A 21506-nucleotide genomic window follows, 5' to 3' on the forward strand; every position below is an offset into this window, starting at 1 on the left:
ATTAACAATCCAACAGTGTATTTTTGTGATACTGGTAAAAGGATTTAAGACTTGAACAGAGGAAATAACTATTAAATGGATATCTTTCAGTCGTCTGCTGCCCTCTGATGGACGTACCTTTGACCTGACGCCAGAGTACCTCAGTGCCTCGGGGATGGTGATGTTGAGCATGGCCTGATGGGCGTCCTCACCCAGCTTCCCCCCGGAAGGGAAGTTAGTCACTTCCACCTTCAGACTTATTATCTTCATAGCGCTGCTGAACTGTAGAACCTGGAATTTGCCCTTCCTAAGCACGGACAACATGTATTTTTATTATTATTTTAGTTAATGTTTTTAGGAGTGTAATGATTCTAAACCCGAAACCAAAATAACAGTCTCATATTGCGTTACAGGATGACACAAGCGCAATTCCCAAAGCCTAGCCAGCTGCCATTGTTGCAGATACAGCATGTAGAGCTCTTTTTTACTTTACTAGTGTAACAAAACCGTTATTTTTTTGGGGGTTCATTTTCTACATGAATTCAGCTCAGCGCACGGCTGTGAAACAGGGAGAAACAACTGTTTTACTGATTAAACTAATTTAAATATAAAATCTTCCATCCCTCTTTCCAGTCTTTATGTTAAGTTTATGCAAAATGGCTGCTGGACTATATGGCTTCATATGTATTGTACATTCATTAGGGTGGTATCAATCTTCTTCTCTATCTCTTGATAAGACAGTGGATAAACTCATGTGATATTCATCTTATATATGTTTCCTGTATCAGCTTTAAAAAGAAGGCTTGGTTTTCAGAATTTCATCTCACCGGGGGTAAGGGTCTTCTTTGTCGTCAACAAACTCAGCCGTGAGCTTCAGGTTACTGCTGCATCTGTTGTCTAAGCCACACTCCTTCTGAAAGTCAATCTGCGGGAAATGTAACAAATCAAAGTATACACTGTAACATGTGCCTCACTGTCGAAGTTATGTGAAATGTGTTTTATGAATGTGGTGTATGCATCACACCGTACCTCAGTTCTTTGTGTGAGTTTCTGCTCCTGGCTCACGACCGGGTAGGAGTCCAGGTTCTGCAGGGAGCGTCTGGCTTTAGGTTTTTGCTCATGTAAAGACATGTTGAGGGAAAAGACCACTGGCTCCAGTTTGTCCCTCACAGGCGCCTGTAAAGTCGCCCAAAAATGTAATACCAGTCAAAATAACCACATGATTTCGGCAACCGCAGCTTTTAAGTCGACCCACTTGCACAACACACATTTGTTGGAATCTTACCACTACGACCAGGTTTAGAGTTTGACACGTGGACTTGGAGGAGGGCAGGCTCAGTAAGCCGGTGAATGTGTCGCCATTATTCTTCTGGAAACGAACTCGGGGGCTTCTTCTCCTCTCCATGTCCGCCTCCACTGTGTAGTTCACCGCTTTGCAAGGTAGAAACACGTACATGACATTACAGAACGCAAGGTCTGTGAGCAGCCAGTAATTCTACATATTTTAAGTATGGCTATCGATTCACAATTGTGGCCTTTATCCATTCAAATTTTAAATAATATTTATTTACACATAAGAAGTCAGTTGAAAAAGAAAAGACTGCTTACTTATATTTTTCCTGAAGTCTTTGATTCCATTGCTCGGCGTGAAAGCCATGCACAGCGTCACTTTAATGCTGTAAAGCACAAAGAGACACAAACAAGTCTTAGACAAAAAAGTAACTCATCTGAATGAGGTATTCTGACATGTCTTCTCACCATGCTGTATTCCCAGGACACTGATTAGGGTCCACAATCTTCGGCTCAACAGTGAAGTTGCTAGTTAAGTGGATGACTGGTCGAGCTCTGAGCAAAACAAAACAAAAAAACAACATAGAATCAAACTGTACATAAGTTATATTCTCATATGAAAAAAGTACATGTTTTTACTATTTATAGCTGAGACATACTCCGGTATTAGTTTAACTTTTATTTTCTGTTTGAACATTGGCTTATTACAGGATTTTATTACCCTGCTAATGCAATAAACATTTCCCAATGTTTTAACTGAATGAAAACTGGGGGAAAATTCCTTAATTTTCACACTTTTTTTCTTTTACCTGAGCAGGGCAATTCGGTCGTCCAGAGAGCCAACTAAGATGTCAGGGTAACTGTTGTCGTCCATGTCCATCCCTCCGTTGATGGAGTAGCCGAAGGTCTGGAATCCATTACCTAATGTCTTACCTACAATCACCTGTAGAGGGCAGCAGTTGCATATATAACAATAAATCCGGATGCCTGATAAGACTATATGTGAAATGCATCCGATGTATTAAGTCACATGTTACCTGACTGGGCTCCTCCGAGATCCCCTTTTTACTTCCCATCCATATGTAGACCTTCCCTGTGTCGTGGAAGGGAGCTCCGACTGCAAAGTCTGCAGACAGGAATAATGGAAATGTGTCAAGGAAACAGCTGAAAACAAGTGAAAGAAGGAATGTATTCGCCCTCTAGGTGGCAGCAGTGCACCACCTAATGATTGGTTGCCAGCCGAGGCTTTGGCAAAGTCTGAAATGAAACACGTTCCATTATAATCTTTCCCTGCTGAGATAATTGCGTAGCAACAGTGCATTAAAACAATCACACAAAGTCTTAATACAATAATTCCCCTCTACACCAACAGAGCAGTCCTTTTAGTTTAGAACGTAGATGTGATGGAAAAACATCATAGAATGGACTTTAACTACAATTTCATCATGTAGATCATTTTTGTAGTTGAAGCTGTTTTCAACTTGAGTTGTGTTCACAGTCCTACCTTGGAATCCATCTTGGTTGACATCGCCGATGGCAGCAACTGCAATGCCAAACCCGGACCCCGACGGACCGTTCAGCACGACGGTGGTGGTCTTTTGGAACGACCCGTTCTCGTTCATGAAGATATACACCGCTCCACCAAGATCCTTCATACGGTCAAAGTAAAATGGGGCCCCCACGATCAGATCATTCCAGCTGTCATAGGCAAAGAAAAAAAAATGACATTCATATTCCAACACATACATCCTTATTATAACTAAAAATAAATTACAATTCACCAACATTTCTTGTAATTGTAACAAACAGTACTTACATATTCCTAAATGCACCACATATCTAACAAGGTTTGACTCATGAATTAAATTGCAGCATGATTTCCCCATGATGTCATGATGAAGGTCTTATCAGAGCTACTGAAGGGACAGACTTTCTCTGATCTCAGCTCAAACGTGCATCATCGTCCTGCATTCTCTGCATAATCTGCCATATCATAGCTACAGAGCACTGGACCATGAAGCAGCTCAAAAGAACAAGAGGCAGTTACAGGCAGTCTGCTAGAACATACTAACAGAGCAAACATAACCCTTCTGCTTTCCGTCTGTTACCAGTGTGTATTTAGGATTTTAAGCAGCATGTGGCTGAACAGGCGGCTGTCTCAAATTTAATCAGTCCAAAAATCCCAATTTAAGATTGCTGTCAAACTAAAGATAGAGTGGAATTACTGTCACTTTGATTCCAATCATGTGTAGTATGAGGTCCGAACACAGACTAGCTAAAGATTGAATGCTCCCTAAATATGAATGCTCCCCAAAAGTGAAGCTAAAGCATTTCAATCACCACCTGGTGGCTGGCTGCAGTACGGGTCATAAATCCTGCCTCCTCCAGGTTAGTGGATGGGACATGGACAAGTCAAAGTACATGTCAAATAAGTTTATGTACTTTTTATCAAACTGGGGTTTGTTCAGGTGATCATTTGTCTGGTAAGTTTGGTTTTGTTTAGTTATTTGATGATATAATAATGGGGTGAAACGTTCACGATTGGTTCAGCATGTTTATGGATGGGACCTTACTGCCATGCCCCCCCCCCCCCCATCATTAGTCTGCAGACTCTGCCTCTAAATACACAAGATGGAAGCGTTTGTATCCAGAATATTTTGGCTTCATTTCTGGATAGTGGTATCCACTTTTAAATACAGTCTATGGGTCCTTACATTCTAAATATAGCATCAAACAATATGATAGGCTAAAAGGATAAATACATTTTTATGCATATATTCTCCACAATCACACAATCTGGGGTAGAGAAACTCACTCATCATTGTTAAGGTCGGTGACAGCCAGGCTGCTTCCAAAGTAAGAGCCCACTTGTTCCCCGGGGATGACAAGCACCGGGTCGATCAGTTTGTTCTTCTTTGTCCCCAGCACCACGGAGCCCTTGGACTCATCCCTGGGAGACCCTGTCACTACAGTGTAGTCATCATGGCTGAACAGCTTCTTCTCTTCGACAACTGAATAACCTGTGGTGGAGAGATTAAGAGATTCACTGTTAAACTGTTATCTGACCTTTGCAAAGGCAACACAGACCTTGTTTAATATCACAGATGAAACTGGATGTTGTGCGATAAAAAAAACCCCTTTTCCTTTTATTTGGTTCTCTTGTTATTCATATTGACACTCAGGTATTTCTCAATCGATTTACAATTTACATGATGTAAAAACACACTCTACTTACCCATATAATGTTTTGTCTTTGGCAGCTGGGCAAACTCTGCATTTCTGGAGTCCCATGCATTCGCTGGATCCGGATTTCTCCATATCACATGAACATTTCCTTTAGAATAAAAGCAGAATCAGAAAACAAGGTTATAATCTGTTTCATGCACCATCTACAGGTTTCCCAGACAGAGAATAATCCTAGTGTTAGACTAACACCGGGCATTCTTGGATGTGTTTAATACCCGTCTGTGAAACCTGCCCATTATTTCAATATCAAGCAGCAAAACGTGCTCCTTTTGACGTTAACTCTTCAGTGCCCACCTTTCCACAAAAAGCTGCCAGGGGCGCCAAGGTAGACGTCTGTGTCTGTCATGCCACCGGAGATGCCCAGGTTGCACATGGCCTCCGACATCATGTCTAAGTTGGGGTTGCAGACCTCGTAACTGTCAGTCTGCCAGTCATCGTCTGGGTCATAGGTCAGATCATTGCTCCTCACGTAGCACTTCCCTATCATCTGACGCTGCTCTTCAGTGCCGCCTTTGAGGATCTTCATGTACCGATGGCCACACGCCTGCAAGCCAGAGAAGATGTGATGGATTAATTCCTTCTGATTAAGTACTCACATTAATTCAGCCTACAGAACTCTGTACTATATTAACAAAAGAAAAAAAACACATCTTATATTTGAAAAAAATTGTACAATAAATGCTCAGATGAATAAATGTTCTTTATTTATTGTAGAAGTACTGTATATTAAAGTGTCATATTTTAATTGTTAATTTATCAATATATGTGTTTGTATTGGCCATTAATAGTTAAAGCATATTTCCTCAACAAAAGAAAGAAAACCCCCCAAAAAGGAAGGAAAAACAATCCCTCCGGAAAAATTAGGATGAATATGACTCTCTATGGCATTTTCCATCTGCAAGTGTGTGTGCGTTTGTGTGTGTGTGTCCCTGCACTTATACCTTTGTGAGGACTATTTTGGGCATAGACCTTACTGAGTGTGGACAGTTTGCGAAAGTTAGGACAATGTGGCCGGTCCCAACTTTTTCTCTTTGGAGTTAAGACTAACTTTTAGGGTTATTGTTAGAGTAAGGTTTATGTTAGGGTAAAGGTAAAGGTAAGGGGCAAGGGAGTGTAATTTGTCAATGAGTGTTCTCACTAAGAAAAGAAGTACAAGTGTGTGTGTGTGTGTGTGTGTGTGTGTGTGTGTGTGTGTGTGTGTGTGTGTGTGTGTGTGTGTGTGTGTGTGTGTGTGTGTGTGTGCTGCAGTAAATATCGCAATAAGCACACTGTGTCCCCTGTGACACAACATAATGTGATACAAAGGGTTTTATCTCCCGCTGCAGCCCCTCAATGCTGCAGGAAAAGTCACCAGATGCTGTTCATAATATGTCACCTGTGACACTGACTAACACAGTAAAACATGGCGTCTTCTCACCATCACACGTCTGGACGGATTGTCCCTCTGACTGGCCACTGTCACACCCAGCCACATGCCCTCCACCATCTCAGAAGGGTTTGCTATGGATGGGAAATATTTATCATTTACATTAGAAGGTTCAAAATTTTAGAATCAACATGAAAATATAGAGAACAAATGATGTATACTGTATTTTAAACAATCAAACCAGTATGCAGTCTATAGTCAACCATGTGCGATCCACCATTATGCTAAAGAAAAAAAATATTCATCATAATTATGGTGATCACAGTCACAGAAGAAAACAACCCAAACAGTGAAGCATCATTCGGCCTGGATCATGTCCTGACACATATCAACCTCAAAAAATGTGCTGTGACTGCAGCAACAGCCACTTCAAGCTCAACATTCAAAGAGATGCTGAGTCCTTTTATTACGGTTCTTACTTTTAGCCTGCGGGGGGGCCTTATTCACCTCAAGGTAGAAGAGCAGTAAGCCTATCAGTTAATAACCTTCAATTTAGAAAAGATGCACATTTCAGAGCTTTGTACGCTGGCGCTCATTGTGAAGGTGCAGTAAATGATCCAGAGTGGTGCAGGACACGCCGGAGATCAGGCTCTGAGACTGTCTGACACACTAGCTCTGTCCTCGGTGAAGAAAGAAGAAGTAAGATGATTATCAGATTATTATTGGCTGGGTATTATTTACGTGTAGGTATTTATGTGTCAAAGGGAAATTCCACTTATTTCACTAAGAAAGTTCTAGGTCAGTTTATTTGTCTGTCCGGTAATTACATTAAATAAATTATAATCTTACGAGAATAAAGTTATAGAATAGATTAGGATACATTTTGTTATTTTTAAAACCTATACTAAAGTAAAACTAAACAAGATGGTCCACATTCCTCATTAATGACGTAGTATGACAAATGACATGTGTTATAACTTTTTACTCGTGATATTACAACTTTATTAAAGTATAATAAGTAAAATGATAACTTCATTCTTACTATTTTTCATCCCTTTGTCCGGACACACATGTTATTTTTATTCGCCATCATACTTACTTGTGCTGACCAGGTCCATCCTGGAGCAGTCCCTGGTGTCTGTGTTGATGGGACAATAGTAGACAGCACCTGTTTCATTGACATTTTTTAGAGAGTAGGCCTTCTCTTTGGGTGCACCTGCAAGAAGCCTGAACACACACACACACACACACACACACACACACACACACACACACACACACACACACACACACACACACACAAGACAAAGACAGATAAAGATGATTACCGTCAGATATTATCAGAGTCGTGTCATGGTGTTAGACAACACAAAGCAGAGACACAGGCAGCAACAAAAAAAGCTAGACGATGTCACAGATAATCCTGCTGGTCTAAACACAGGAAAAGAATCATGCAGGTTCCTTTTTTTTTCAAACCGGATACTTTGCCATGATTAAGTACAGGATTTTTGAAAAGAGGACACCTACGATTTTGAAAATGGGTTCAGTTCCACAAAGTGAACCAGGACACGTGACGAGTTTGAATCGCGAGTGGGAACGGAGGAGCATTTCGAGCATGACCCGTAACAAGTCTGGGCACCCCCCCCCCCCCCCCCCCCCCCCCCCCCCCCCCCCCCCCCCCCCCCCCCCCCCCCCCCCCCCCCCCCCCCCCCCCCCCCCCCCCCCCCCCCACACACACACACACACAAACTAGCCTCTCTGCGATGGACCTGATCTTTTTGTCCACTCACCAGGACACTCCCTACATCAGCACCTTTTAACACACTACAAAACTTGGAAGTAGAGGGATTACCCCCACTGCACGGCTCTGTGCCGGGACATACTATTTACTGTCAGCACAAGATTTATTAGCTCCACTTTGTAGGCGGAAGGTGCAGACAGTCCTGTTCCCAGCGTGCGTGACTCGGCGGTGGGAGACAGAATCGTTCTGGGTTTTGGATGTGGAGCCCGTTCCTCTTTTCATTCAAACCGTCTGAAAACGTTCATGTCAACCTGCTTGAATGCTGGCATGTTACTGGCAGCGGTTAATGGTGACAAGTAGTGAGTCAAGCTATTAGACAAGCTGCAGTTGCAGTATATTAACTGCAACTGTGGGGCAGCTACCTTCATTACTGATAAGCAACGGCACATTCAGATAATGGGTGTAGACTGAAGACAGACATTTTGCAGCTCATTGTGCCATCAAAAAAAAATCATGACTCAACTCTGCATTGTTCCAACTTGAAGATAGAATATTTGTTTTGAGTTGAATCATCACAGGAAGATTGATTTATGTGTTAGGAGGAAAATTACAAATACTTCATAGATTTAGCAAAATTTGTTAGTCATGATTCTAATCCTAGGTTGTGTTGAGAGACTTGTGAGTGAGGTGGTCCACCGGTCTCGACCACTGCATCCCCCTGACAGAGACAAAAGCCTCCATAAATACTTACATGATAACATCTCAAGAGCCCAGACACAAATATAATCATTTGAATGTTTCACCTGAGCGTGAACAGAATAAGAAACTTAAAGCAACCGTGGGCCTCAATTGCTCTGTTTTACATGCACGCAAGGAAATATAGAAACTGGAGTTTTTTGAAAATCTGCATTTGTTAAAATTTAAGTAGTTTAAAATGCAGCAGAGGGAAAAAGTATGTTTTAAAAAATATCCATATAAGTGCGGACAGGGCCTTCGTGCAGGAGTAGAGACAGGAGCACTACATTTTTACGTTTCATTACATCCAGGAAGAAAAGAAAACAGGAACAGAACTACATGAGTGTGTCAACATTGTGTCTTCTGCTTTTTAATGTGTACAAACTCACATCCTTAAAAAGCAACAATGAATTGTTTCCTCTACATTCTTTTAATTCATAAAAAACAGACATCACCATGCATGCATCATTTAAAAAAGGTACAATTGTCCCTTCTTTCTGCCTCCAGATGGTTATTATCAGCTATTAATCAATTATCTTGCCAGGGTGGAAACAACCAGAAAGAGCCAAGATGGCCTCTGAGGGCCAGCAGTTTCCAGGGGACTGGGAGGAAGTGGCTGTGACTCAGGTAATCATTCAGTGCTGTAGACAGCATCCAAGATTCCACAGAGGTTTGTAGTAGTAGGTCTGACACATGTGTGGAGGACCAGGGCCACGGAGTCCCACTGTGAGGAAGTACGAGTGTGCACGTGTGAGTGTGAGTGTGTGCACCCATACAGAAAGTGTAAGCACATGAGCGAGTGGGTGCTTACATGACTTGCCTTTCTTCTATGGCCAGTAAATCAGAAGTCATGGCCACCCAATGTGTTTTTCAGCTGTACAGCCCCGCGTGTCTCAAAACACAGACGTACAAGGTTAGCCATTGTTGTGGGAAAACCAGGGCACGTAACGCAGAGCAAGAAATAACAAGAGAGAACCGGGTCAAGCTGCGGCACAACTTCTATCAAACACTTATAGAGGCCAGTCACTGTGAACTTTGCTCACACTGAATAGAAAATAAGGAGAGCTGGGGCCCAAAGTCCAGCGCTAATCACGCACCATGCTTCAGGGAGGCTTGGGAAATCTTGGAGGGCAGAGTGCTTTCTTTTAGCGAAGGGAGGGAGAGGTCAACGTGAACTCATAACACACTCGCTGTCGTCTTACTGTCTCAGCAGAGGGTCACCTGTGTTTGTTGTGGGAAGTCAGCACTGCAGATTGATGCCATCAGGTTTTACATCCACCGCTTTACAACTGACCTGTGGTGTTTTCAGCCCGAGTGGAGCTGGAGACGGATAATTTACACAGGAAACTAATCAAAGAAACAGGGCGTCGTTTGGGGAAATTAGCTTTTTTGCTTTCTTGCAACAAATTAGATGAGGTGATTACAATTGTCATTTCTGTACGGTGGATTTGAAGCTACACCGAAATAAAAGAAGAATTGTTGGACCAACTTTCAAAAAATACTCCAACTGATAACACACAAATTAAGTTTATTTAAAATTCAAGTTGTGTTGATATGACTTGTTGAATTTAAGTTGAACAGTTCGCGTGCGTGTTTGTTTCCACTGGAGATTATTAATTGCAGAAGAGGACGACCTGTGGCTGCTCCCCGTGATGTAGCAGAACAGACTCGTTTCTTTTTTAGACATTAATAAAACAAATAAAAACAATATAAATGAATGGAAATCAAACATTCCCACAAGCTTTCAAAAGGAGAAAGGTTTTAAGACGAGATTTAAAAAGAAGTGAGGTGGTGTGTGGGAGTTCAGTTGGCAGAGAGAGGTCCATAGTGTGGGGGGCTCTGAAAGCAAAAAGCCTGATCTCCCTTTGTGACAAACTGTGACCTGGGAGGTACCAGCAGGGCTGAGCAGTCGGGACAGCACATACCAGCTCAATAAATGTAATTCGGGGGCTACACCGAGAAAGGATGTGAAAGGATTTCGCTCTTCATAACCTGCTCCTAAAATTGATCACAACCTGAGATACAAACAGTTGACTCAGCCATGACAGCACATCTCATATCCTGTCGCAACTGCAACAATGTGTGCCCTCCTCCTATCTACCGCCCTGCTCATCGCCTCCTCATAAACAGGCTGTCAAGGGCCCAGGGAGGGGAAGGGAAGAGGGGCACCCGGCAGCTGAATTCCTACTCCCGCGGACATGTTGAAATTTGCCCCCCTCTCCTAATGAGGTGATCCGAACGGCTGTCTAAACCAAACATTTACCGTGGCAAACACGCCCATGCAGCCAAGGTGAGAGTGGCTGCATTCTTCAGGAGCAAGAAACACTCCAGCAGAAGGGAGTTAGATGAACTGTGGCATGTTCATATCAGTGGTGTTTACTTAAATAAAGGTATCCAGTCAGTTCAATCTGCAGTGCCCACCGACTGAACCAAGAACACAGGAGCAGGGGGAAGTGTTGAAAAAGCGAGGGAGTAGCTATGAAGAGGGCAAAAGGAAGATCGCTTCTTGTCACATAGAAAGACAAAGAGCGAATGTTTTTGTCAGTTCGATTTACAGACGTTAGTTAATAAGTTATTTAAAGTTATCTATCAAAAAAGCCCAATCTTCTCATGCGCTCACCTCGTACCTGACTAATCCAGGCAACACTGGCAGCGAAAGCAGGAAACCAACTTAATTACAGATGACTAAAACCTTGTGCAATAAATTCTCCTCCATCCCAGATTTGTATGACGAACAAGAAGAGACAATACGCAGCACCAGTCACATATACAGAGGAGCATACTGCACTCTCATTTATCTTCATCTGCACAGGTCCAGTCTGAACAGGACTGTGATGAGACATGCGATAGAGGTGTATAACTAACACACCCTGCTGGTCCTGGTGTGTCAAGGGGAATCAGGGGCGGATCCAGGGGCAGAGTCAGGGGGCCACTGGCCACAGGTGAAATCCAATTGGCCCCTAAAGAGCCCCTGTCCTGTCAGTAGTTTTTTTTCCCCTAATGAACTAGTCACTTAGTTACAATACTGACAAGTAATATGACAGTTTATGTAGAATCTTAGATCCATGACTGATAGTTTTAAAGCACTTCCTCCTAGCTCTCCTACTAAATAAATCAATCAGATTTTATTTGTATAGCCCATATTCACAAATCAAAATTTGCATCATACAGAGCTTAACAATGTGCTGCATCCTCTGTCCTTAACCCTCAACAAGAGTGAGGAAAAACTACAAAAAAAAAAGTTTAAACGGTAGGAACCTCAGAGAGAGCTGCATGTGCGGGATCTGTCGCCCTGGACGGAGAGACGTGCAATGGATGTTGAGTGTATTGTACTGAAGCTTCAGGGTTGTCCCCGTGTTGTGAGTCGCTTTCTACCAAATGAGAACATGTAAATATTTGAAAATGGGAAAGTAAGAGAAAGTGGCAGACAAAGAGGCTGAGGGAAATGATACTAAGGACACACTGCCAGTATTTGAACCTAACACAAGTGATGGATGATCTGCCCAGATAAGGCTTAGGACAACCTGTTTGTCACAGGGTGCGGCTGTGGCCCTCAGGGCAGAGAAAAACACCAAATCTGCAGCGACATGAAAGAGAACCTCAGGGCCTGTGTTTCACTGTCAGTGAACTCTTTTAACTCTGGAAAGATATAGACATGTGAGGCATGTCACTCTCTTTACAATACTGAAAGTAACAGTGAAAGTTTTTATGTGAATCAAGCCACATCCACACAGGATGTGGATTCTAAAGAAGACAATCCTCTGTTCTACTGCATCACAGGGAGAAGCCACAGGTCGTCCTCTTCTGCAATTAAAAATCTCTAATGGAAACAAGTAGACACACGTAACTGTTGCCCCAGGTAACAAGGTTGTACAAAGATCCAGAGCGAGGATTAGAGGGGATGGGAAGTTCAGTGTTTCACTGATATAACTCGGAGACAGAAGTTTTAACTATATATGTTTTTAAACTGTATATGTTTTAACTGAACTCTGTATGATGATAAATGCTTGAGCAAATTGCCGTTGCGGCATTTCGTTTGATTTAATTCAGGAACTTGAGTGTGTGTTCACAGTTTGATAACACAATGTGGGCGCACACATTTGCCTTCATATATCTGCACAGAGAGATCAGCTGAAGAAAGGGGAAGGCTGTCTGGCTGCTCTGAATGACAATAGTGAGAGACAGACATGAGCCATTTCTTTATCTACTGGCAGGAAGTCATAGCAGGAAGACAAGTGGAGTTATTTCTGTGTCACTGGATACATCTACATTTTGAAGAATATAAGTGAACCTACTAAGGTTTTACTCTCTCATTGCAAACAAGTACAGGCAAGGAACAGATACTCTAAATCCTAAATCCATTTAATACACACAGATACACAAACACTCACCTATACTGCATCATTGGTGTTTGTCACAATGGTATAAAGTTATAGCACGAGACTGAATCCAGGAGAAACACAGCCACTTAGAGCCACAAAGCAAATACATGGAGACAATATAGAATGGAGTGACTCAATTTGAAGATTGAATTAAGCACGAGGACAAGAGGAGTAGGGCTGAGATTGATCTCGTTATGCTCTTTTAATGGTGTAATGACTTGACTGAAAAATGAGTAGGATAGCTCATAAAAGCGTGTTACAGCGTGGTCCGCACTTGCTGTGCTGACGGTGAGGGCACATAGAGTCACGATGAAGGTGTGTGTGTGTGTGTGTGGAGTGTGTGTCAGCTCCCGGTGTGATTATTTTACAGCTGCACTCTGATAAACCCATGTCTTTGTCATTTCAGGAAACACTTACAAAGCAGTAGGTGGGGCGGTGAATGTACATTGCTATCAGACCATTCACAGTGCGCACGCCTTGTTGTTAACACACTAACTGTGAGCCTGCATGTAGGGAACATGCTGACGGATGAGTCGTCTCTGGACAAACAGTGACCTGTCGGTATCGACCTGCTGCCTGGAGTTGGTCATCATTGACTGTACAGACCTTATGGCACCACCTGCGTCTCAGGACTTTCACATGTTTCTGTCTTCATTTCTAAAGACATTTTCATTTTCTAAAGACAACGCAACTATCTATCTATCTATCTATCTGTCTGTCTGTCTGTCTGTCTGTCTGTCTGTCTGTCTGTCTGTCTGTCTGTCTGTCTGTCTGTCTGTCTGTCTATCTATCTATCTATCTATCTTCTTTCTATCTCACCTCTTCACACTGGAAGTGTTCACGCTCATGTCAGAGGTTTTAAACAGAGAAGCAGACTGTGCATTACAATGCTGGCCTGGGTTGGATAAATAGTAATTTAGTCACAATAGGAAAACGTATGATGGAATTTGAATGCAAGGCATTAGTGCTGATTAAGAGAGGAAATGTCACAGAGCCAGAAGTTGTGTTACGATCAAATTAAATATCACTGTGCACCTGCGCCCCAAACACAGACACACACGAACGTTACAGTCCACCAGGGCGTCTCAGCTGGGCAAACATCCTGTTTGAAGACCACCATCTGCCGTGGGTGAAACAGTAACACGAGAGCAAACTCATTTCATCCCGGTGTGACAAACCAAACATGGCAGGTCGTCCCCTGATAATACACTAACTCACTTTTCATTAGCAACCAGTAAAACCGTGTCTGACAAGGACAACGTTCATTCGGCTTACATGTGACGGTTGGTCTGCTCGCTGTGGCCACCCAGCATCCTCTGTTGCAGGTTGAATGATGTCAGACTGGCTTCGCATACACGTACACGCACGTACGCACACGCAAGCACAGCTGGACTGAGTCTGGATGCACGTTTGTCAGTGACCCAACATCACACCAGCACACATTCATCCTGCAAACTTACATCATGCAGCCATAGCAGAATCCACGAGAGACACAGTATCAGTAACAGTGTCTCCATTAACATTTTGACCCCTAGAGAGGGAGGGAGAGAGAGAGAGACCTCGGGGGTTTACAGGTGGGCCGTATACCTCACAGCTCTAATGGAGCTGAGGTAGCGCTCCTGCCAAGTGCCAAGTTTTCACTCACATATTACTCAACTTATCTAAAAGCAGTGCAGGTTTGAGCAGGAAACATCTGTTAATGTCTCCTGAAACTTGGAAAACCTCCAATAATAGACAACTGGATACATAGAAAATACTAAAATGGCTTTTAAAACATGTTGTATTGTTATGAACCACAAGACACCACACACACTGACCTTTGCATACACACACATCAAGTGTAAACCAATACTTCAGGATCACTTCCCTTTCAAAGATGATAAATGGCACGAAGAGACAAAGGTTTGGAAGCGTATAGTTTTTCTTAGCCACAGGTAACCATCATTAGCCCAGAGGCCAACCCCACCAGCTTTTCCGTGCTGTTTCAGGGCATTTGTACAATCAGGGGGAGAAAAGGGGATCTCTTACATTTTTGTTAGGACAGAAACAGTCCTCACTGCGGGTATTCCCAATGAAAGCCCCTCCATACAGAATCTCCTCTGTGGAGATTAGCAGGAGGCCCAGGGTCCCGCTGGGATCCATTTCAACGTGTTATTAGACACTGTCATTCACTCAGCCACTACACAAAATGCAGCCCATGCCATCACCAACGGATTGGATACAGGCAATAAGTAGCACAAAGATTAGGCTCAGGCACCAGGACAAACTTGGAATCATTTCATAGTCTTGTGCTGTTAAAGTATCTGGGCCAAAACCCTTTAATAACCCAAATACCAATTTCCCGCCACTGTACAAACCTTTTGCTATTTGGCACTTCAGTTTGTTTTTGATTTCATGGTTTTATTGTTTGGTAGCACAGCTGTAACTCACTCCACAGGCAGGTGTGTATGCTGAGTTTCTCTCTTGATATAAATAATAATTTCTGTACAAGTGGACAAATGAGTTTAACAAATTGGCGACACAAAAGTTTTCAATGACTTATAATTAGAGCCGACTAATATATTGGTTTGCCCATAATATTGCTTGGTCAATAACATTGGCCAATATCTCTTTTAACAGATATATTGGTATCTATGTTTTTTTTTTTTTAATAAAATGTATGATAAAGTTTATGGTTAAAATAAATATCTACATTTCTTTGTCATAAGGAATTAGGAATTATTGCCAATTTTTTAAATACATATATATATATATTTTTTTTTTACTTCCTAATATGGGTATTGGCATTGGCCCCCCCCCCAAAAAATACATATTGTCTAGGCTCAACTTATAACTGATCTGTAAAGCATATATAAATGATTTTTAAATATAACTTAGAGTATAAACTCTCCGTGAAGGGCGTCTTTATAGGAAAAAGGACCAAACATTAAAACCATGACATTAAGGACAAACTGACAAACCTATCAGGTTCATTTTTACTACTTCAATCTTTGCTCTTTCATTTTATTATTATATCAAACAAATAAAAAGCATGGGCGGCTGAGGCTCAGGAAATAGACCTGGCTTCTCAAGGCTGTGTTCAAAAGTGTCTTTGGGCAAGATAAGATAAGAAGGCACTAAATCCCAAAGTTCCCCTGACGGTGACAGTGTGTGAATGACGAAAGAAAATTGTTTGTATGTGTACATGAATGGGTGAATGTCACTTGTACTATAAAGTGCTCTTTTGCCAAGGGTTCAGGATTAGGTGTTAGACATACAGTGTTTTACAATATGTAGCTTCCAACGCATGAATACAGTAAATACAATTATGTGTTTTAACAAAATAAAACTAAATTCAGTTTGGAACAATTCCTGAATACATGCAGAACAACTGGGATGTTTGATGCTTCCATTCTCAAAGAGAAGTAACAATGTCCGCGATGGGTTCTCATGAAGAACATGTATGAGGGTGTAACGCACATCTGAAAACGTTTCAGTGTGGCATGACACTGGTGCTCTGACAGACCCACTTCACCGACAAAGACCACTGGCACTCGTGTGGTGAGGAATGTTGGATCGTGGCCAAGTTGGACATACCCACCTGCATCATTTACATTAGCACCATAACGTAGTGTAATATATATATAATATATCACAGTGGGTCATTCAGTTGAAGTTATACTACAGAAATCTACTTTTGAGCATCAGCTGTGCAATGAGAGCCGTACAAGAGATATTTGACGTTCACAGTACTGTTGAGCAGCTTTTCCGAGCTCACAGGCCCAACACAATACCATACTACCAGGCCGGGCACACATTCATACTCCTTCCTGCTGTGAGACCTCGCTGCCATTGGAATACATTGTATCCCATTGTGACTGTAGTGAATTCAGGCAGTTTGCTCCCACAGTTCAGGGAGCAAACCTTCTGCAGTCTCTTTTCGAGCCAACAGGATACATTTAATTCCATCAATCTGTAAGAGACTTGAGGGAAAGCAGAACGTGTTCCTGTGCATGTTCAAACCGAGAATCAGATTGTTAGTGACTATAAACCTTACAGCAAGTCGACCAATCTAATATGGCCCACACAGCAGAAAACGGGAAGGCCCCTGTCAAATTAAATGGCTGACTTTCATGGCCTCGGGCCACAGCAGTCAGACAGAGATGAGCTGGAAAGGCGAAGGCACTTCAGCACTGATTAAATATTTATCAGTCAGAGTCAGAGGAATTAAATTCTTTGACCCAGCTGGCAGAGGTTCCCATCTGTAAAATGAGGGGATTTCTTTTAGGGGTTTTGAACTTTAGCTGAGGTTTGGTTTGGCTGTGGGTGGGTGTGTTTCCCAGCAGTCCCCAGAGTCATCATTCTCACTCCTGTCTTGTCTCAACCTGAAACCTGGCAGGTTGTGACTGTGCAGAGAAGGGTAATACATTCCAGGCATACCATGGGGTCAGGGGACTGGAAGAGCCAATAGGTGGCCAGCTGACTGCCCAGTCCCTCCTCCCTGCTACAACAGAGAACAAAAAAAGCCCTCACAGGAAAAAGAAACCTCTCTTTAAACGGGGGAATTCAAAGAGAAGAGGGGGAGTGAATGCCCTGAACAAATTGGCCTCAGGTACCCCCTATAGATTATTCAGGTGCAGCCCTTCCCCAATGAAGTTAGTCCACTAATTGTTCACCAGGATCCAAAATACATTTTTTAAATTGCTTCAGCTCAGCCAAGATACACTGGTAGATTCAGTCTAATGGGATAATAGCCCACATCTTAAGAAAAACGTTATTACGTTCGCTTAATTGTCAAACTGGGAGAGGAAACCCTCTGTCTTTGCTTTCTTTTCTTTTCTTCCTGGACTCTGTCTGACAAATGCACCAAGAAAGAGGGGCCACTTTGAAAAGCGTACGTGTACATGTCACGACTGGTTTACATGGATAGTTGTTGCATTTTTCAAATATTCACACTCTTGCCTGGCTCCAGTAAACGAGCGCAAACAGCCCCGTGGTGCCGTGAGACAGATACGGTGCCACAAAAGAAGCCAGACAACGCAGAGGAAACAGACAGGGCTGTAAAAGCACAACAACAAACATCCAGACCGTTTTTACTGTATGTTTGGGAGTCAGAAAGTACATGTGGAGTGAGGTCTGAGTACTGAGAGAGTGTCTTTAGTGATCACCGGTGGCTCAACAGATTTACAAGCCAAGGCTGATAGCGAGAACACACTTGGAACAGGAGGTGCTATTGAAGGAAATACACATAGTAGAATTTACATAAACGGTCACAACCACATTGAGGTTGAAAGTGTCTCAGTTATCTTTAGTCTCGCACTTCCCTAAATTCAGAAACAGGCCTCGCTGACATTAGACGACAAAACAATTGCAATTTGGAAAAGTAATGTGTGATATCTATCTAATTATTCCAGAAATCTCTGTCTGTCCTTTTGTGAAACGCATACCTCGAGAACCATTCATTTAATCAGTTTCACAATGGGCATGCGTGTTCTTAAGGGCCCAAGGAAGTGCACTGTTGAATTTGGTGCATTTAGAACTTCCGATACAGGCGATCTGTAGCAGGTTTGGCTTTGACTCATCAGCGAGAGGGACATTGACCAAAACTGATTCTCCAGTTTGAGGCGCTGCGTCTAGCTTTCACCAAATTTTTAGGTGAACAGCTCTTTGTGCAGCAGCTGTGGTTCAGCTTCGTGGTTCTGTGGACTGGGTTCTGCAGCAGGTCTTTACTCGCCGCGGCTCATGCGGGTCCCTTTTACAGTTTCATCATCCCCACAGGCCGAGCAAACAGCCAACTCCAAACAGGCGTGTTTAGCATGGCACTGCAGTACTACATTAAATACGCTTGTTTTTTTCTTGCCAAGAGTGCGATGAAAATATTGACAGCACTCTCTTTTCTGTAAGGTAAATATGAACCTACAGCCAGCAGCAGGTTACATTCATATTAGTGTAAAAGACACTTTGAATGAAACAGAACTGAGTACAAATTTGCTTCAGCCCCTTTACCTTGCAGAGGACAAATGAGACTTTTTACAACCTCTTTGTCCCTGCAGGCTTCCAGGCTCATTACCACCGCCATGTGCCCCCCCTTCTTGGGTTTCAGTCTGCGGACAGTGACTCCGTCCCTCTGGGGACGAGGACAAGATGGCACATTGATCTTGTGTCAGATGGACACTGCTATCCGTTCTATTAACTGGGGGAAATCTCTGTAATGCACACCAGTGCACCAGTTGACAGAGAGCCGGCTAATAAACCTTGCGCTCAGACTCACTCCACTGGTGACAACACAGAGGAAGTGGGGCCTGGCTTGTGATTTTCTTCAAAGCAGAACAGGGACACAGATAACAGCAGTGAACACGGCGTGTGATCACGGATGCGGAAGGATGAGGGGGGCCGCTGTAATTGGCCGTGGGGAAATCCTACACTAAACAATGATACAGTTTGAGGAGCTTTCATTAAAGACGCTGCATAGGAAGAGAGGAAAGATGTCTCCTCGGGAACATGAGCCATTCCTTCAACAGGAATGTAAATCCTCCCAAACACGGTTAAATCCACGAGCATTCATGTCGTGGTAATAACAACGTACAAGAGTTTCAGGCCAATGCACGCTGTTATTGCGAAATACAAATCCACTTGTGTCTCGGCTGAATGTGATAGCCTGAGGATAGGTGTATAGAAAGTAGAGCAGGCTATCTCAGGACTCTCTCTGCATTCCACAGTGGCTGGATATGAACACTGAAGTCATGTATGCATGGAAAGGATGAATATGAGATATCATATTTGATCTGAAATATTTGTGTGTAGTATTAACATTTAATATTCCACATTCCATGATAACATTGAGGCTCAGGCAAGTTCCAATCTGTTTCACCCACACCTGTACAATTACCTTCAGAGAGGTGTGCAACAGCAATTATAAAATGTCTTAATCATACATTTAACAATAAGGGTGTGCTCATGCATGATACATCAGGAAATGTCAAGAATGAAAAGGATAATTGATTTGTTGGGGAAAAAAAGTGAGATTGATGTGAAACTGCCACAGCAACTTTCACATTCACAGTCTTCCACAGCTCAGATGCCTGTTTTTATCTCCTCGTGGACTCATTTACAAATTGAAATGCAGTTGTACTGACCCAGGTTAAGACTTTCCTGGAAACATGTTCAGGTAAAACAGGGCCACAGAGAGGTGACAGAACACCATTGTGACATGTTTTGGTACAGAGGCTACTAACAGTTGTGTCCATGGGCCTGGATCAATCCGCACAGATTTAACAAACAGGTGGGAGACTGGAGGAGGAACTATATGCTGCGTGTAGGGAAAGGGCGTGTGTGATGCGAAGAGTTTAACAAGTGCGTTAAGAGCAGTTTATAAACAGGCGATTTGTGTTCAAAATATACAGTCGTGGCGGATCTATGCGCAACAAGTGTGCGTAAAGTGCGGCGAGTAAAATGGTAGTTTATCGTTACGCAGCAGGTGCTTAGCGCGTGAGTGCAGGCGTTGTTTTAACCTCTAAATGAGAGAGAAGTGGAGCCCGGTGACAACTTACAGGTATTTCCTGGAGCCCGCCGTCTGTTCATGCAGAGCCACCGACAACCCAAAGAAGCTGCCTTTGGTCTTCCCCTCTTTGATCACAGGAAACCGAGCATCTATATTAAATCCGCTGCAGCGCTGCGTCCACTGGTGCGTCGCCAAAACAAAAGCGCACAGGAACAGTCTTGGAGACATGGTTCAGGTTGGTTCCGGGCTTCCCGCAGATCCACGATCAGCGTGGGTCCGACACTGAGCTCCAACAGGTATGCCGCTGCTGCTGCTGCTTCACAGAGACCTCCCCATTGAGAGAGAGAGAGAGAGCCGCCTGTCCCCCCCCCCCCCCTCGCTCAATCCACTGTGTTACTGCCTAGGTGTCGGTGTGTGCCTCCCTCTGCTGCCCTCCCCCTGCTCCGTCCCCCTTCCTCGCTGCACCTCCACAGACATCCGAGGCAAGTGCACAGCATTCACACACTGCAGAGAGAGGTTTGCTCACACAGCCACACTCAGTCTTTCTCTTTCTCCCTCCCTCTCTCTGCCCCTGTCTCTCCTTCACTCTCCACCTGTTGAGGCTCCTAACACTGGGAAGTTAAAAGTTACACTGCCTGTAACCCAAAAATAACTCAAAAAGAGACTAAAATAAATAAACCTTTTTTGAGAAGTAGAATGGCTCTCAGTAGAGCGTGTACCCTAACCCTAACCCCAACCAAGGCCCAACAGCCAAAATCCATCCCAAAATATAATGCATTCTTTCCTGAGCCATATTGCACCTTTCCTCCAAGTGTTGTGGTGATCCGTCCAGTAGTTTTTGCATTATCTTGGTCACAAACAAACCAACAAACCCAAAATCGTTGAAAAAGAAATCAAGTTTAATGTAAAAAAAATATTTCTCTTCCTGATTTAATAGATTTTTTTAGCTTAGTTTAGTTCACACAACCTAAATACAAAATACATAAATAAAATATTACAAATATGTGTGGGGTTTGGTAGAAACCAGTAATGGCTTAGATGAAAACCACACCCAAATAAACAAAACATAACATACCAAACATACAAAATGATACAGATATATATTAGGGATATGTTATATATTGGTATATTATAGTTAAGTAAAGTATAGTATATTATAGAAATCTTATGTTTGGTTTAAATCAAATTCTTCTATTAATTTGGCCTACTTTTGTTTTATGAATAAGACCCAGAAAAGCTTTTTCAACTTAATGATTTGTGTTTCAATCAGTTATCCCAGCAGGATGT

General features: G+C 42.8%; 1 protein-coding gene across 3 annotated transcripts in view; it reads right to left on the bottom strand.

The window, feature by feature from the left end:
• itga3b (integrin, alpha 3b) overlaps positions 1-20638 on the bottom strand; it is a 27601-nt gene extending 6963 nt beyond the window's left edge. For 2 of the 3 annotated variants that reach the window (XM_034570145.1, XM_034570147.1), the window contains exons 1-15: positions 20269-20447; positions 6981-7108; positions 5933-6015; positions 4810-5059; positions 4505-4603; positions 4085-4289; positions 2774-2967; positions 2307-2395; positions 2079-2212; positions 1738-1824; positions 1588-1655; positions 1265-1410; positions 1009-1155; positions 807-904; positions 118-286 (exon numbers count right to left, since the gene is read on the bottom strand). In XM_034570145.1, coding sequence (XP_034426036.1) covers positions 118-286; positions 807-904; positions 1009-1155; positions 1265-1410; positions 1588-1655; positions 1738-1824; positions 2079-2212; positions 2307-2395; positions 2774-2967; positions 4085-4289; positions 4505-4603; positions 4810-5059; positions 5933-6015; positions 6981-7108; positions 20269-20447 — 2076 coding nt within the window. Of the gene's footprint in view, positions 1-117; positions 287-806; positions 905-1008; positions 1156-1264; positions 1411-1587; positions 1656-1737; positions 1825-2078; positions 2213-2306; positions 2396-2773; positions 2968-4084; positions 4290-4504; positions 4604-4809; positions 5060-5932; positions 6016-6980; positions 7109-20268 lie in introns of all 3 variants that reach the window. The other variant, XM_034570146.1, reaches the window with a different exon arrangement.
• Between the last annotated feature and the right edge of the window lie 868 nt (positions 20639-21506).

Source organism: Hippoglossus hippoglossus, chromosome 19 (genome assembly GCF_009819705.1).
Source record: "Hippoglossus hippoglossus isolate fHipHip1 chromosome 19, fHipHip1.pri, whole genome shotgun sequence".
Classification (NCBI taxonomy): domain Eukaryota; kingdom Metazoa; phylum Chordata; class Actinopteri; order Pleuronectiformes; family Pleuronectidae; genus Hippoglossus; species Hippoglossus hippoglossus.